Source organism: Phodopus roborovskii, unplaced genomic scaffold (assembly GCF_943737965.1).
Source record: "Phodopus roborovskii unplaced genomic scaffold, PHOROB, whole genome shotgun sequence".
Taxonomy (NCBI): Eukaryota; Metazoa; Chordata; class Mammalia; order Rodentia; family Cricetidae; genus Phodopus; species Phodopus roborovskii.
The window spans coordinates 36,439,456-36,457,717 of record NW_026126407.1 but is presented as its reverse complement, the minus strand read 5'-3'; the positions used below and the strand labels follow the sequence as shown (position 1 = coordinate 36,457,717).

General features: G+C 38.9%; 1 protein-coding gene across 1 annotated transcript in view; it reads left to right on the top strand.

Moving 5' to 3' along the window:
• The first annotated feature begins 4,440 nt into the window (after positions 1-4,440).
• Gabrb2 (gamma-aminobutyric acid type A receptor subunit beta2) overlaps positions 4,441-18,262 on the top strand; it is a 222,549-nt gene continuing 208,727 nt past the window's right edge. The window contains exons 1-4 of the mRNA XM_051180932.1: positions 4,441-4,661; positions 5,774-5,979; positions 6,105-6,196; positions 7,184-7,251. Coding sequence (XP_051036889.1) covers positions 5,903-5,979; positions 6,105-6,196; positions 7,184-7,251 — 237 coding nt within the window. The 5' untranslated portion in view covers positions 4,441-4,661; positions 5,774-5,902. The remainder of the gene's footprint in view (positions 4,662-5,773; positions 5,980-6,104; positions 6,197-7,183; positions 7,252-18,262) is intronic.

The window sequence follows — 18,262 nt, the reverse complement described above, 5'->3', positions numbered from 1 at the left end:
AGAAAATACATTCCAAAATTTAAAAAAAAAATAAAGCAAGAAAGGAAAGAAGTCAGGAGTTGGGTGGTGCTCTGGCCTCAGCCTAGCCCTCAACCCCTCAATTCTAAGCATTAAGAGTATCTGGGGTATCTCTGCTTGTAGCATGTACTGAACATGGTCAAACTAAGTGTATCATGACCAGCATTTCTTGCCTGTCACTGCTGCTGTGGCTCAAACTGGACATGTAAGAGTCACTCCACCCAAAATCCTTCTCAACTCCCATTAACCAGTTCCCAACTGTCAGAAAAGTTAGCCAGTTAGCAGTTACAGGATGATGATGACATTTGTTTGTTTTTCTCACCAGTATTTTCATTTGGAGCAACATCATCTCTCATCTGCATTCTCTCCTACCTTCTGACAGATCCCTTACAGCCATACCTGTCATTCTCCAGTGTGATTAAAATTCATCAGCCACACTTCTGCTTCCAAATATTCTTATTGTCCCTTCAGTGGCTACCCTTGCTCTCACACTCTAGCCCTACTTTTCTTTTAACTTATATCAGGATAGCTTATCTTTCTTATTATTATCTGTATTTGTCCTTTGACTACTTCATGCCTATGTAGTACATTCCATTTACTCTCACTCTCTCACTCCCCCTTCTTACCTTTCTTCCACTTCTGTCATTCTCCTTCCCTTTACAGGACCCTTCCTCTCAGCCATACCATATGTCTTTCTGTTTCCTTTGGTGACTCACTGATTTTAACCAGGTTCATCTATGTGGCTACAGGTTTGGTATTATCCACTGAGCCTGGTAAGCTCACTGTTTGGTATACACTGAAGATGAATTCATCTGCTCCAGAATCTATTACTTGTCTGTAATTCAGCAGAGTAGTATAGAGTCCCACAAGCCCCTACTAGATTCAAGATTATCTATTGGCATGTCCAGGCTTGTTCCAGCTCAGTGCTGCTGAAGCTGCTGTGAGATCATGATTGCAGTGGCTGTGTCATAACCTGATGATAGCATTTGCTATCTCCATACCTTCTGGATCATGCATTGCTTTAGTTCCCCCTTCTTTACATGTTAAAATTTGTGGTATAAATGTCCCATTAAGAAGTGAGCCCTGGGCTTTGATAACCTGGTCCCAAGCTGGATTACCTCACCTTGCCTTGACCTAAGGTGAGAAGCTCAGTCCTGCCTCAACTTAATGTGCCATGCTTTGTGCAAGCCCATGGATGACTGCCCCTTTCTGAATGGAGATGGAAGAGGGGTGGGTAGGGAGTGGTATAGATGGGAAAGGGGAGTGGACAGAGGAGAACAGGGAGGAGAAACTGATTGCCAGGTAAAATAAATGAAAACAGTTATTTAAATAATTAAAAAAACTGAGCACTCATTTATCATTTAGTCTAACAATCTTGTGCTGCCCTGACTCTGTATTCACCACCATTCACTGCAAAAAGAAGCTTCTCTAATTTAGGACAAGAGTGGTGAATTTGTCTATGGGTCTAAATAGAAACATTTACACTGCTGTATCAATATTGGTGAACAAAAGTGATGAAGTCTCTCAAAGTCTATTATACCCTAAGAAATGGGTTTTAACCAAGTTTAGAGTACCAGGCATGCATTACATCCTGTGGAGTGGGCCTCAAGTCCAATGTAAAGGCTTTTTTTGTTACTCTGTAATAGTTGTACAACTATTGCACAAGTGAGCACCTCTTGCCAGATAATTTGGCACTATAGTACACAGGGTTTACAGCTGGGGAATACTACCAGTGCCTTATTTCCCATAGCATAGACTGCATAGCATGTCAAGGTGCTATGAAAATTAATCAATATTTAGAGTCTCATTCCAGCCCAAGGATAGCTTACATTTCAAATTGCAGGCAAAGAATTAATTACTCAGTTACAAGCTTAATCTACACCCTCAGATTGAGTAATCTCCCAAAATAATGTAAACTCCATTGTCATGTGTTCAATCTGCAATTAGTTCTAGACAGCCATTTGCCCTACTAGAATATGGACACCGAGAGGCTGAGAAGCATATCTATTTTCAAAACGTCATTGTCAGTGTTTGTGAAATAGCATTTGTCCATGATAATGAATGAAAATGATACAAAAGAGTAGTGATAGAGAGTTGATGTCTGTTGTCAGTTTTTGTTTATATGGTAGATACATGAAGATTACTATAAAGCCATGTTATCTTATGAGTGTTGCTGACATTTTGCCCAGTGACTTTACATTTTGGATCTTGGATCATATTCTCCATAACTCCATCAAACTTCAGATTGCATGTGATTTTTTCCCCAGTTTTGTATTTTTCTAGGTAGCTATACCAGCAAATTTTCCAGAATTTTGGAACTACAGGGAGATCTATTTTAGGCATGCCTATCTTATACCTTACAACTAGAATAAATGTATTTTTATTATTAGTCCCTGTAATCATAGATAAGAGATATAAATGGCACATAGAGAAAAAAAAATAGTTTCCTCTCATCTTTCATCATTTTATTTTGTCTTTTATATATTTTTTGTTTGAGACAGAGTTTCTCTGTATTGTTTTGGAGCCTGTCCTGGAACAGGCTGGGCTCAAACTCACAGAGATCCTGATGGCTCTGCCTCTACCTCCCCAGTGCTGGGATTAAAGGTGTGTACCACCAATGCCTGTACATGCATTGTTTTGTTTATTTGTTTGTTTTATCTTTTTTTCTTTTATAATTTTTACAACCCTTTACAATTTATTCAAGTGGCTGCTCATATATTCTCTTCAGGAACATTTATAATAATTGCATATAATTTGTATTCTTTCCATTTTTAAAGATGAATGACACTCAACATTGTTTGCTTTCTTGCCCATACACTAAGATTGCTAATATGTACTAATCACATGACAAATGGTACTCAAATGATTTCATCATTCAACAGTAATCTAGTGGAAAAGTCAGTGTTAACATTTATCTAGATTAGATTAATGAAGGACACCATAGTTTAGAGACATGGATGTCTTGCCAAGTTCTTTCTAGGTGTCTGAGAAGATCTATCCATAATAGATCTTCAATATGTCCTTGTCGAATCACTCAATGGGTCACTACTATTATTTTGGGTGTATGTGAGGGTAGCTTGGGACTTACTTTGTTTTCTGAACTTCTTTCTTTCAGCCCAAATCAAAGAGAATCTTTCTGAAGGCGGTGGACAGAGAAGAAGGCTAACTAACAGAAAGAAAGCTGGATTCTGAGGTTTTTGTTTTGTTTTGTTTTAAGAAGGAAGGAAACATTTTAGGATTTAATCATTAGTTACATTGTCTACTAAATGCTTTGGGAATATTTACTGAAACATATTTTTCTGTTGTCATTATATTTAACTTGAATAATAGTCTTCTGTAAGAGCAAAGATAAGGAAGAAAAATCAGCAATCTTTCTCCTGCTCCACCCCTGGTGTGTGTGTGTGTGTGTGTGTGTGTGTGTGTGTGTGTGTGTGTGTGTGTGTATGTGTGTGTCTTCTTTGTATGCGCTCCTGTAACTCTCCAGCTTAGCAGATTGTCATGCAGTACATCTGTACTCTGTTTATGGCGCTATTCTTTACCTGTCTGTAACCTAGAAACTTCCAAGCACTATGATAGCAAACAGCTCTTTCCCTCTGGTTTGTCCTCCATCCTAGGGAAGCTATCAGATTCCTGCTGGCAGCCATCCCTCCTCCACGGTTCCCTTGGAGTCACCTCTCTAAACTGCCCCAGGATGACTCTCATTGTCCCAGAGTGGAGAGGTGGGGGAGGGCATGCAGGCATGTAGTATGTGGGTCAGGAGGGAAGCTGGACTTGGCTTCAGCTGGGAACCTGCAATACCATACCAGTTTTGGACCCTATGAGCACTGGGTTACTGCTCTCAGCAGTGAACTGCTGGACCACCAGCTGGGTATGATCTGTGTGCTTTCTGTCTCACAAGCGCTGCAGGCTCTTGGAGGTCCCCCGCGTGGCAGCAAGGAGCTAGCCATGGGCTTAGAGTTGATGTTGTCTAGTCTAAGGGTTAGAAACACCATTTTAAAAGCGCAATTTGCTTTTCACTCTTCACCCGAATGACCTTGGACTTGTTCGTCAGATTCTATGTGACAGTTTGTAAATCCATAAAATGGGGACGTTGAAGAGTCAACTTCGATCTAATAAGCATGGTTTTCTGAGCATAGTAGGCACTCTCGGTAAATGATAATAATGCTCCGTAGTAGATACAGATTGAGTATTGGGGTCCAGAACCCAGGGTTGAGCTCCACCTTTCCCACTAACTCACCAAGGAGTGCTTCGGGTATTTGGAGCACCTGCCCTGCCTCCCCCCCCCCCCCCAAGATAAGCCAAAGAACACGACTCCGGGCACACCAGTCCTGATGTTCTCCGCACCCTCTTTCCCCCGCCCTGGGCAGAGGAAATAATTTTTTTTCTATGAACTGAGTTTCAGTCTGGTGGTGGTGATGATGTGCCCGGGGCAGTAGGAAAGGGGCTAAGAAAAGGAAGAAGGGAAGTGGTGGCATGAAGATAGGTGGCTTGGAGTCTCAGGCGGTCTAGCGAGCCCCTTCATTGTGCTTGCCTTCTGTGAAACAGCGGGCTTGGAGAGGAGCAGTTTCAGCTGGCCAGAGCGGAGCGGCAGGGGTGCAGCTCTGTTGGGCCACAGTAGTGGGCTGCGAGCTTAGGAGGGTGAGGTAAGGAGTGGCGGGTGGCGGGTGGCGGGGACCGTGATCGTGTGTGTGTGTGTGTGTGTGAGTGTGTGTGTGTGTGTGTGTGTGGCGTGAGGGACTGGAGGAGCGCATCCCACCCCGCCACCCGCCCTCGCGCTTGATGCCTCTTGGCCAGGCACCTGTGCTGTAGCTTCAGTCACCCCTCTGTCCCTCACGCCCCCACCTTCTTGTCCCTCAGTCAAACCTAGCCCTGCCGGTTTAAAATTTCCCAGTGCCGAGTCAGACCCAAACCCAGAGATGCCTTTGCCTGACTGCTCCCATCGCCCCCTCCCCCTCCTGCTATAAATAGTCAGGCTAGCGGGTCAGGGACGTCACAACGCCAGAAACCAGGACCCTGAGGTTTTCTTCTTTGGGAATAGGGGGCAAAGGGTGAGCAGAAGGAAGAAAAAGAAATCGCTCGTGAGTAGTGAAGAAAAAGCTTGCTCCTTGGCTCCCAGGAAAGACTAGCATCTTTGAATTCCTGCATCCTTCCCCTTTCTTCTCACCCCCTTTCTGATTCTTTCATATTCTCAATCTACTCCCCACCCCCCTCGCTCAAAATCCAACGTTTGCTCAGCACTCCTCCCATTGGTTTTTTTTCTCCTCCTCGGACTCCAGTTCCCACTGCTCCCCTCCCCACTCTCAGAGCTCCCACCCCCACCTCCTCCACTTGTCCCAGGCAGGGGATTGCTATTCTTAAGGAAATAAAGTTCAACTCCTCATCCCTTTCAACCTGCTTAGACCAAGAGTAGGATTCCAAGGCACCCATCTATCTTCCTGCCTCGTTCCCGGCCTTTACACCCCACATCTTCTAATCTTTATTTTCCATATTTAAGGACACACACACACACACACACACACAACACACACACACACGTGAAGTGCAAAACTACCTCCTGCAACAAAAGAAACTTACCAGACGCTCTCCTTGCTTTTGTCTTAAAGAAAATAAGACAACAAAGATTCAACTCTGGTTGGCACTTCTGGGGTGACAGTTTAATATTATTCAATCATGTATATATTGCATATATATATACGTTTTTCTTCCTTTTTCCCCTTTAATTTTTCTTAAACAAGGAAATCTCTGTCCCCAGCAGCCGCCGCTGCCCCTTTGATGTTTTGGTACGCCGTGCGCATGCGCTCCACATTAGAATTACTGCACTGGGCAGACTAAGTTGGATCTCCTCTCTTCAGTGAATCCCTCAATCCCATCAAAAACTAAAGGGATGTGGAGAGTCCGGAAAAGGGGCTACTTTGGGATTTGGTCGTTTCCCTTAATAATCGCCGCTGTCTGTGCTCAGAGGTAAGTGTATTTTCCTTTCTCACTTGTCAGGGCTCTGCCTGCATACCTCTATGTGAGCAGGGCTGTTGAAGATGCCGTGCTGGCTTCTTTATTCATTCCTGTTTATTGTCATTTTTTTTCTTTAGTGTCAATGACCCTAGTAATATGTCGCTGGTTAAAGAGACGGTGGACAGACTGTTGAAAGGCTATGACATTCGCCTGAGACCAGATTTTGGAGGTAATGAAATTGCCTTGCAAATAAGAAACAGCCCGGCTCCAGCCGAAAGCTGTCTTTTGGGCTTTGTGTGCGCTCTCTTCTGTCTCCTTAGTTGTGGGTGCATGTGCTGTATGGAATGTTTCCCTATGTTACCATTCTGAGAAACGATCTAAACTTAAGTCAGCTTGTTACTGTCCAGCACTTGAGAGTTCTTTCAAGAACGATCCCCTCTGCGTGTAATCAGACTTGGTAACCGCTTTTCATCTCCTTCACCATGATAAATCTTTGTTTCCAGTCTGAGCTTTCCTAAAACACAAGCCTCTTAAGTTTGCTTAACGGTGTGCCCAGGGCTATCTTGTAATGTATTTTTGAGGACAGGATGTGTAGGCAGTTGGCTGAGAGGTGGCCTCAACTCTCTGTGCCCACCTACTTTGGAAGAGTGGTTTAAAGTGGTTCATAATCCAGACATGAAAAACTCAGGTCTGGGGGGATGCAGAATAGAGATAGCTGAGGGAAATGGACCTCTCTCTCTCTCTCTCTCTCTCTCTCTCTCTCTCTCTCTCTCTCTCTCTCTCCCTCTCTCTTTCTGTCTGTCTCTGCAGCTCCAGACAAGCTAGTGTGAAAATTGAATTTTGTTTCAGACTCTTAATGGAACTAAAGAGTTAAAACCTACACACAGAAGTGTGTGGGTACAAAACGAGAAAGAGGGGGTTTCAATGTAATACACACACATTCCCAGGGCAAAAACATTCTTCTGCTGCTGTCACTTGTATGAATTCACAGGCTGAGACATTGACATGTATAGACACAGCTGGAATCACTATACCATCCACACATGTGTACATACCCCTAGAAGAGTATTCCCCCACTCTTCTTGCCAAGAAGTAGGAAAGAGACAAACATGAGGGTTACCTTTAGAGAGGGGGTTCTGTAGGGTTCCCAGTGACAACTCTGGTTATGAATGACTAAGTTCTAAAAAGTCACGTGGCTCATCATCTTGGTTTACAGGTCCCCCTGTGGCTGTAGGAATGAACATTGATATTGCCAGCATTGATATGGTCTCTGAAGTCAATATGGTGAGTAGTAATGTTAATAGCTGCAATCCTTCATTTGGGAATGGGAGAGTGCAGCCATGGGGGTGTAGCTTGCTTGAATATATGCACAGTACGGGGACATTGCCCTGGAATTCATGTATATATAGGTACAGAACAACTTTTGGTTCATTGCACTTTTTTCCAATTTGGAGTCAACACTGTGACTCGATACAGAGTGAGTAAAAGACATCACACATTTGTTTGTAAAAGGCAGCAATATGCTGGAGGCCCCATGCAGAATCTATGGTTGTCACAGCTTCTTGGACACCTCAGTTTGTCAAGTGATTTGGATTTGGAGATCAGTCATGGGAAAAGGAGGGTTTGAATGTGCTAGGGAATCTTAGAATCTTACAAACTAAACTATTACAAATCGACTAAGTAATTGATCCTGGAATATTGATGCCCACTTGTTGCTTTGGGAAAAAGCCTCTTTATACTTAACTTCATTCAGCATCCCCACCTCCACCTGCTCTCCATCTCCTTTAACCCCTTCTGCTATCCCAGTGAGATAAAAGAAAAGCTGGACACTGTTTCCAAAATGCAAGCTTAATAACAAGTGTCCTTTCTTATTGAACCTGCAATGTTATATCATATGTACCAAGCTCATACACGTTATTGACAGCCACATTCAGTACCTCTTTGGATGAAGAATAAGCACTAAGAAAGAGGGGTGTGGGAAGAACCTCTGTTCTTCAACAGAGAATCAGTTGAGGGGGGGTGCTTCATGCAGGAGCGCCCCCTGCTGCCCATGTTGGAGCATTGCGGACATTCATGACAAGGGCAAGTGTCCCAGATTCCCCCACTTAACTCAGGGGCATTTCTCAAGTGAGTCTCTCTCTCTCTCTCTCTCTCTCTCTCTCTCTCTCTCTATTTATCTATCTATCTCTATCTCTTTCTCTCCCTCTCTCCTCTCTTTTGCTCTCAACCAGTTTTTCCCTTTTGGAAAGTCTGTCTAGACAGACTGAATCTCAATGTAATATTCTAGTATTCCTTCCAGATCTGATAGAACAGGGCATATTTCAAATTGTTATAGGACATCCTCCTATCCTCCTGTCTTAAAAGTGGCCTTAAAAATAATTAAAGAAGTAGTTGAAATGTGTAATCTTTTATACAAACACTTCTAAGCCAGTCATTGAGACATGAAATTTAGGACATACTAATTAACTCAAGAAGTTTGAAGCCAGGATTTAGCCTGGCTCTCATCTCAACTTGACAGAAGATCCCAGATTCCCAGAAATCAAAGAGGCAACTCATATACCAATCACGGGTGCTGGGCAGTAATGATCTGAAGGCATCATAAGATTTTGATCGTTTTCAGAAATCAAGGGTGATAATCAATTCAGTAGTGGCTTAATAACAGAAATCACACTGTAATAATTGTTTGTATTATATGGTATACACATACAGAAGAAAGGCATTTCTCAAACATGCAAATATTTGCTTTTGTGGGATCTGAGAAGTCTTCCACCCGTTTACATATTTTGAATATGAACATAAAAATAGAAAATGTTCTAATCTGGGTACTTCCATAATCCCAGGTACTTGACTCTAAATTGAATCGTTAAGCTGCTAACTTGAAAGTTATATAGAAATCAATTAAGTTTTTGTTTTCAAAGTGTGTTTGCATTAGACAAACTTGTATCTCACCTATTTTCTTTTTGATTTATGTTCCTCTTCTGCAATAAAATATTATTTTACCAACTAATTTTTAGAAACATCACAAAATAATAATTTACAGAAAAAAAATAAGAAAAAGCATCTAAAAGATGAAGCAGTGCTCACTAAATGACTGACACCAGGTTACTCCAAGTGGTTAGGTAAGGACTTGGGTGTATTACATCCTTACATGGGGTAGAGTGGTGAACTTTTATTTTCTTCATGAATTTCATTGATATTTTTCCCCTGCAAGTATCATTTTGGAGTGGTATCAGAGGTGGACACAATGTCAAGACCTGCTAGTCAAAATATAGATCCAGCTGAGGCAGGGTGTCATCACTTTGAGCTATTTACTGTTGCAGAGAAGTCATGGGATGTCGAAAGTGCAAAAATAAATGTCAGCTTGTAAATGGGGCAACATTGTAGCATTAATGATTTGAAGCAAGTGTGAAAATTTCCAAGCCAGATTCCTTTCTTAGCTTAATGCTGACACTCATAGATTTGTTCAAACACACTTGGATCTGTCTAAAAACATATTTATTTCATCTACCAGTCTTGGTGACCTAAAACTAATCTTCCAAAGAATATTTTTGTAGCAAATGTTGCTATTACCTTGTTTCTAAATATGGCAATTCTCTTGGAAGCAACAGATGAGTTAGACCCCCATTGGTAGCTCAATATAAGATTTTCATTGCAAATTGTACAAAGGCCTACAAGTATTGGGCTGTTTTAGTTATATTTAGTATCAAAAGAATGGTTGATTATTTAAGTGAAATCTCAAAGTTGATTAGTACACATATTTCTTCTTCAATTTCTCTTGTAAACTAGTATCTAGTAGCTGTAACTATTGTTATGGTACATCTTCCTTTGAAGAATGAGATTCCCTAGACCATTCACTCATTTGAACCAAAGGAATAAAACTTGTGTTGATGTTATTTTTTGTTTTGTTTTGTTTTGCTTTGCTTTGTTTTACAGATAACAATTGTAGAAAGATCCTGAATTGGCTCAAAGTTGTTAGATGCCATCTCCATTTCTTAGTCACACTGAGTGTGTCTACAGTCATAAAGGTCTCAGTTTCCTTAAGTGTCAAAATAGAGCAATAGTTCTGTTTACTCTCCGAGATAACTACCAGAATTAGTCAAATGGCATTGGATGCACTTAACTAAATGATGGGTGAAAGCTAGGCAAGTATTCATGGTACTCAGTATTCACTCCTGCTGCTGCCCTATGTTCCTGTGCAATAGTCATGCACCTCATCAAATTGCAGTTTCTCCATGGTTGAAATGAAAAGGGCATATTTAATTGACTTTCATCTCCAAGTTACACATATCTCTAGTTACACTTATTTGTTATGGTAACTGTTACAAACAGAAAACTTTCAGGAAAACTTTGAAATATAAAAAAAACATTAATGAAGCCCCAAATTTCTGAGCTGTGTGTAATTTTGAGTTATAGGAGGGTGGTGACAGTGTGGCAGGCTCTTGACTCGGGTGACCATCACCCAGAAGAAGATGTTTGGAAAATATGATCTCAGTCAGAATGCTGCTAAGCAGGATGCTTGGCTCTAGAATGAAACATTTTTAGATGTCTTGGTTAAATTGGCAGGAATCTTTTTGTTAAGATTCTTTGATGAAAAGTGCATTTTACGATTCAAATTTGGCTCTGAGAATTATAGACCAAAATAGCTTTTTCTTCATTTGAGGCAGATTCTTCATTTTGAAATGGCACATTTGCCAACCAACTGAAGCAATATTTCACTTTTCAGGAAAGAGTTCTAGTAAACACATTCACAAAATTACCTTTTTATGGAATGGCAAATGAAGAGAAGTAATGTTTTAAAAATATACAGATGTTTCTTGTATGGCCAGCTGCACAGCTTAAAATTCCATTCAAGAACTAGTTATTTAGCTGTTACTATAAGCAAAATGTGTGTAAGACCTGATGGACAGAGAAACAAAATTACCTAGCCCCTGGCCTCATGTAACTTTGTATTTGAGTGTGCATTACTCTTCAACTCTGCCACCTGTTCTTACATTTGCTTAGTCTAAGTCTTACCTTTTCTTTCAGGCCTTTGTTGAACAGCCAAGCAGGTGCCTAGTGTTCTCTCTCTCCTTTCAGTCTTTTGTCACTTCTTAATTTCAATGCTCATTTAGTATTTGGTATGTCAAGTTGGCTTATTTGCTACATAGTTCACCTGCCCACTTCTATCATGTTGATGAATATCATCAAAACAAATAATATTGCCTCTGCCAGTATGTGAAGTTTCCAGCATTGAATGAAGAATTCATTTTCATAGCAGAAGTTTGTTATTACGACCTATAATGTATATGTGAAGAAATAGAGCATAGAACATAGTGCTTGATTTGAAGACATGCACCATTTAAAATGTGTAGAGTGAATCCCAATGTCAAGTTGTAAGTACTTTGAAGGAGGATAGAACATTATGTAGAAATATAGAATAATGATGAACTACATAGAAGTCACAATGGAGTTAGAGATCTATGGATAGTTGTTCCAAGAAGGAAGAAAAACTAGAAAGTAACTAATAAAAGAGAATATGGTAATGGAGATAGAAATGGTGTCAGGGATTTATCTGGTCACTTTTAAAAAGCTGGTGGGGTCCTGGAGACCATGGTGAAGAGTTAGTGATATAGTCATGGGCAGTGATCAGATGATGCAGAGTAGGCGTGTTCACATGTGCCATGCATGTGTGTGTATATGTGTGTGTGTGTGTGTGTCTGTTTGCCTGCCTGCCTGCCTGTCTTACTCAAGAGTGTGTTATTTTTTTCAAAGAGAGTAAGCACTCATGGAAAAATTTTAACAGAGTTACATAGTCTGACTCAAACATATGGAAGATGGTTGTGAAGTTTAAGAAGTGAACAAGAGTGGAGAAAGGCCTAAGGTCTAAAGAAGCAAAGAAGATATGAAAACCAACTATGCAGGCTGGGAATCATTGGTGAGTGAAGATATGACCATAATGGAGAAAGTTAAAAAACAAAACAAAACAAACCCAAAACAAAAAACTACATTTGCTTACGGATGAGAAATGGTAGGGTTTAGATGAAGTCTGTGTCATTTGTTGCTATGGAGGACATAAGAAAGACAGTGGAGACTAGAAGGGTGAAGCCTTAGCTGATGGTTCAGTGTTCAGTTTAGGTAATGCTGAGTTTCCTATATGCATGCAGTGTTCAAGTGGGGGTACCTGATAGGTGATTGAGAAATGGAAGCCTACAATAGAGAAGAGTGGTTGAGGATGAACTGGAACACTGTGGCAGGTGAGTGAGACTTATAACCATATGAAGAGAAAGAGGAGAGGTGGGGGAGGTAAAGGTAGGTGTCTGTGAGCACTGCAGTTTCAGTGGCAGACTGAGGAAAGGGGTTCAGAAAAGAGTTTGATCACCAGCTAAGATGTAGCCAAGAAGGGACTGGTGTAAGAAACCTCAATGACTGTCCTAGAGGCTGATGCACTTGAGAGTTTGAATAAGAAGCAAGTGGTAAATTGGGTCAGGTGTTATCAGGATCATTTTAGAGAAGTTGCGAGACTTATTGCTCAATCATGGTGACAGGAACATATGAACAAAGTACAAAGGGAGCCTTTTAGTGATTGGATGCCAACTGCACTTTTGAGAAGTCTGGAGAGGTGGTTTGTCTCTTGCATTTTAAAAAAATGCACTTTAGAGAAGAAATACTTCAGGAGTCAGTAGGTGAAAGAGCGGAAAAATGATTGAGTAGATAGTCTGAGAAACTGAACCTTTCTTGACTGAAGACTATCATATTCTGTACCACAGGAGACATTTTCTTGTGAGACAGAGGAGACAAGATGAGAGTTGTGGAATAGGTAAGGGGGTCATGAGGCTAACAGGAAGCAAGAATGACACTCAGTGGCCACAGTTTGGATTATCTCTAAGCAAATTACGTGCAAGTAGCTCTTCTACTCAATATTGGCAAATCACCCCCTTCCTCCTCCTTTTCTTCCTCCTCTTCTTTCACATTTCCTGTCTACCTCCATTCCTATTTTCTTCCTCCTCACTTTCTATTCCTCCTCACTATCTATTCTCTTTTCCCTCATCCATTCCTTCTCTTCTTTCTCCTCAACCTTTTCTCTTTTCTATTCCCATCCTTCTTCTTGCTGTCTACCATTGTTTGCAACCTTCTTTTCTCCATCCTCTTCTTCCCACTGTCTTCCTCCTCCACCATCTGTGCAGTGTTCAGCAATCACTATAGTCATCCCTATCTCGTTAATATAATAAAATTATATCCACTGTTTACTCAGTTCTTATGCAGTCATTGTGTTATTTCTAATTATCTCATTACCGAACCTCCCAGAAAAGCAGATAATTACAATCAACTTATTTATGAAAAGAGAAACCTGAAATGCAGAGATGAAGAATGACTTTTTCAAGGTCACACAGGCAGCAAATAATCACCTTCCCTTCTCTCAATGTTAGCATCTCATTTAGACTGTCCTTTTAACATACACAAAAAGTCTAATTCTTTGATTATTTTCAATCTCCCAGGATACTGTTTTGATTTTAATTCTTCTGAAGAATGTGTGTGTGTGTGTGTGTATACACTGGATAGATTAAATAACCAGTCATTTATGAGATGTTACTGTTACTCCTTGTCCTATATTTAAAACACCTCACTCTAACACAAGTGATTCCTTTAGTCAGGTATTTTATTCAGTGTATACTTAATATGGCCAACTGACTAAAGGAAGGTTTATATAAGCTCTCAAGCAGTGGAGGAAGCTGATTGTATGGGGTTAAATTCTTTCATTGTTAACGAGTGTCAGTCATTGACATGTCTACTTTTATTTTAGTGCTTCAGTGATGTCAGAGAGGTGCCCATAAATGTTACCATGTTATGATACATAATTTTCATCAACGTTGTTGACTTAATTGTCAAAAGATTTAAACTGTTTTCATGATTTTAATATGTGGTCAAGCACTGTCTGAAAAGACCACCCCCTTCCATTTTCTTCATTCATTATCAAGACTCTCATTTCCTACCCTTTTGTGCCTTTCCCACGTGACTTAAATGCAATTCCACCACAAGCATGGAATCTTCAGATTTTGCATGTGTTTTTGAATATCCATTCCATGCAATAATTCCAATTTAAAAATCTATCCTTTCAGTATTCTTTGATGTTTCTCTTGCTGGGTATTAAGCAAGGCTTTTCTTGATTGAGAGGTAAATTAAGGATCTGACTATGGGCTTATATTGTAAAGAAAGCAGATGGAGGGACATTTCTTTGATGTCATGATTTAGAAAAGCATCATATATGTTTTATTTTCCTCCTACTCCATTACACAGTTACAGTATTCCATAAGAATGTGAGTTAAAGAAAATACTTTGGAGAAAGGAGGTTTAATTTTTGAAAGATGCATTCTTGTTTTTTATTCAAAGTATCTGAGCATTGCACTCCTGGTATTTGGCATCAGATACCACTCTTGTAAAGGGCTATCATGTGTACCCTAAGGTGTTCAATAGCACTTCTTGCTTCTATTTACTAGATGCAACCATTAAATTATGAAAACCAAAAACATGGCTTGTAGAATTGGTGGTGTTAAGAATAGCGAATTTTTCTTCAAGCAAGTAAGGCAAGTTTAGTGGATATTCTTAATTATGTTCAAAAGTCTTTTGTGGGTGAACTATTTAAAAATACAAAAAACAAAAACCCACTTCATCCTTGTTAGTTCTTTCAAACTGCTTTCATTTGGGTTTATTACATTTTAATAATTGTGCTTATTCATATTTTGCACAGTGCTTAGTTATTTTACAGTACTATACAGTCCATTTTAATTTAATAGGACAAAACCATTTTTACAATTATAGTAATGAGAATACATAACATCATTATCACCAAGGCAAACTAGTGTTTGCATGTATTCTTTCTAAAATTTTGTAGATGTACAAACACATGAACTTACCAAACATTCATTGATTAATATTAGAAAAGTAATCTGTTGCATCTATTTAATAAATGTATACAATTATGGCAATTGATTAACTAAGAAATAAAGGAGCACATAATGTAATTTTATGCTTCATTAATAACGATATACAAAATATGCAGAACAGAGAATTGCACCAAAGTATCAGTATGAGTTTGACTGATATCCACACAGATAGGGCATTCTGAACTTTTCTAAAGTTACTATGTTTTTGTATGAAATATATATGATATATATATATGCATTTAAAATGGTCATTAAAGAAGATAATAATGTTTATGAGATTTAAAAGTTATAAAACCAAATGTATATGTTTCTAGTCATGCATCTTATTTGCTAAATATGTACTATATTATATTACTCTTCCATATTGTATATTACTAAAGGAGATAAATGGGTTGTCACAATCTATATGGAGAAGTCTGGAGAGGTGGTTTGTCTCCTGACTTTTTCTGGCATTATTTTTTTAACGTGCTATAGGCATTTTTATTGCCAATTCTTATTTCCTTGCTCTGTAAGTTGGCACCTAGTGTCCATTTTCCTGCCAAGAGGTCTTTGCTAAAAAGTAATTCTCAGGCAATAGAAGATGATATAAATTTCCTTTTAACACAACAGCAACAATTAAATTAATGAAGTTTTAAAGGTGGATTAATGTATATCTTAGGAAAGGGATACATGAGTAAGCCAGAAGGGAAGACCAGAGATCGGAAGGCCAGCCTTTGTAAGTTACTCTGATACTCAGCACATGTCTAACTATCTCAAGAAGTGCAGTTACTTAGGGCTGAACTTGTTTTTGACTGTTATTGACAGTCTTTTGGAAAATATTCATCAAGTGCTGACTACAGGGCTGCCTTTTAGAGTTAAGTCTCTCTTTGCAATATAGAATTCATCTTTATTGCAGAAGTTGAAAGGAAGAGACAAGATCATTTCAGATGCTGAGACAGGGATGTGAATACACAATGCACAATGAAATGCTGAGGATTAATTCAGAGTGTCCCTCCAGCTATTCCATGTGAGTGTTCATGTCTTCTGAGTCTGTGCCCAGAACCCGAGTTAGTAAATCGGTTTGAGGCAGAACTCCACATGTCTGAGAGCTCTCAATCATCACAGGTGCAGATATTGTTGGGGGATGATGTTCTTTTTTTTTTTTTTTTTTTTGCTTGCTTGTTTTCCCTTTTTTGTTTTCTCAAGATGGGGTTTTTCTGTGCAACAAGAGAAATTATTCCTAAGCTGTCCTGAAACTTTATCTGCAGACCAGGATGGCCTTGAACTCTGCCTCCCAAATGCTAGGATTAAAGGTGTACACCACCACCTCCCAGCTGAGATGTCATTTTTTTAGTTTACAGTGAAATTAGGAGGGAATTTGATATTTTTTACCATCAAAGGAAATCGAAATAATTGACTAGTCCCTAACTATGATGAAAGCTTTTGCAACAATAAAGTGTATTGTTCTTGCCAGAGGATGTAATTTCAATCCCCATTACACATAGCAGGTAGCTCCCAATAGCCTGTAACTCCAAACACAGAAGTTCCAATGCCACTAGCCTCCTCAGGAACTTTTATTCATGTTTATTTACCTACACATAAACACACACACCACATATGTGCACATAATTAAAAAATAAATATTTTTGAGATATAAGGCCTGAATGGTTGGACACCTTAAAGATCAGAAATTTTCAGTACCAAATTTGTTCAAAACTATTAATCAAAAACATTTTAAACTATTTGTAGGTTTTTATATGGCAGTTATGTTACTTAGCATTGCATTGCTATGATAGAAGCCTCCCTAAATGAACCATGAGCATGTTATCTTGGCTTGTGGTGTCAAAGGATATAGTCCCATAGTCATTGGTCCTTGATGCCTGGAGCCTGTAGTGGCCCATCAGCCCATGGAAAGACAACCTGGAAAAAGAGGCTAATTCTCGTCATAGCAGCTGAGCAGGTCACACTGCTAAAGACCAGTCTTTCTCCATCTAGACTGCACTTCCTCAAGGCTCTACTTTCAGTTACCACCTTACACTGGAGAAGTACATGTAAACTTTTGTAGACATTTCAAATCTAAACCACAACAATGCCATTTTAATCAAACAAATAATTGTACAATCAGTTAACTAAGTAAAATTCAGTTTTCCACTATTATTTTCTTTTAAAATTTAGATGAAACTATTTCTATTTTGATATGAATCCTATTATTTTTAGTCTCCTATTTAAGTATTTCAGATAATAAATGTAGCTCATAAATGTTTCTCATAATTATGAATGTATAAATATTCATGGTGATTCTGTATCTATTGTAAATATGTTTGTAAATATTTTACATAATTTATTTCATATTGTTATCTGACAGTATTATAAAAATCACTGTTATATTATATATCAATATGTGCAATTTACATATTGATATACAACAAATCATATCACTTTAAACCCGATAATTAATAGATTTTGTTATTTTGAACCATCACTTCATTTTGGTAGGAAATTTACTATTGATAATTATTACACATTTTAATCTTTTATAAAAAATACAAATGAAAAACTCCATTCCACAATGCCAGTTTCATGTTCCTGCATTTTCTGTGAAAACCATCACAAATATTAATTTTGTGAAAGTGTTACAATTTCATAAGGGGCTCATGGAGTCACACATGTAGATGAGCAATGACATTTGTATAAAAACATGATATATATATATATATATATATATATATATATATGTGTGTGTGTATGCGTCCATATACATGAATACTCAGATATATGAATGTTAATATGCCTAAAATACATTATATATAAGTTCATAGTATAGTAATCAAAATTATTATAGGATATAGGATATAATTTTGAATATCTTTACACCCTTTATTTTACATGTCCATGGTCATGGATAATTGTTTCTAGTAATTCAGTCAGTGCCTAATGCTATATAGAAAACCATTTATTTTATTTTAGATAAATTTTATTTCTGCTTTAATAGAGAAAGCTTGCCTAAAGATCAGAGTGCAGAGCTAGCCACTAGTTAGCCATAGAGGCTAAGCAGTAGTGTCACACCTTTATTCTCAGCACTCAAGGAGGCAGAGGCAGGAGAATCTCTGTAATTTCAGTCACCTGGGCTATATAAGAGATTGATTAAGCCTAAAAGAGAAACAGCCAGGGGGTGGTGGCTCAAACCTTTAATCCCAGTACTTAAGAGTCACTTGCCTTTTATCCCAACTCCAGGAATGTGAAGATAGGAGTGATATGGCTGGGCAGAGAGAGAAATACAAGGCAGGAAGAGACAGGAGCTCATTGTACTTAGTCAGGGAGCTCATTGATTCTAGAGAAAGATCATCCCTTTGATCTAAGCCACCCCTTTTGCTGGCTTCTTTACTTCTCTGATT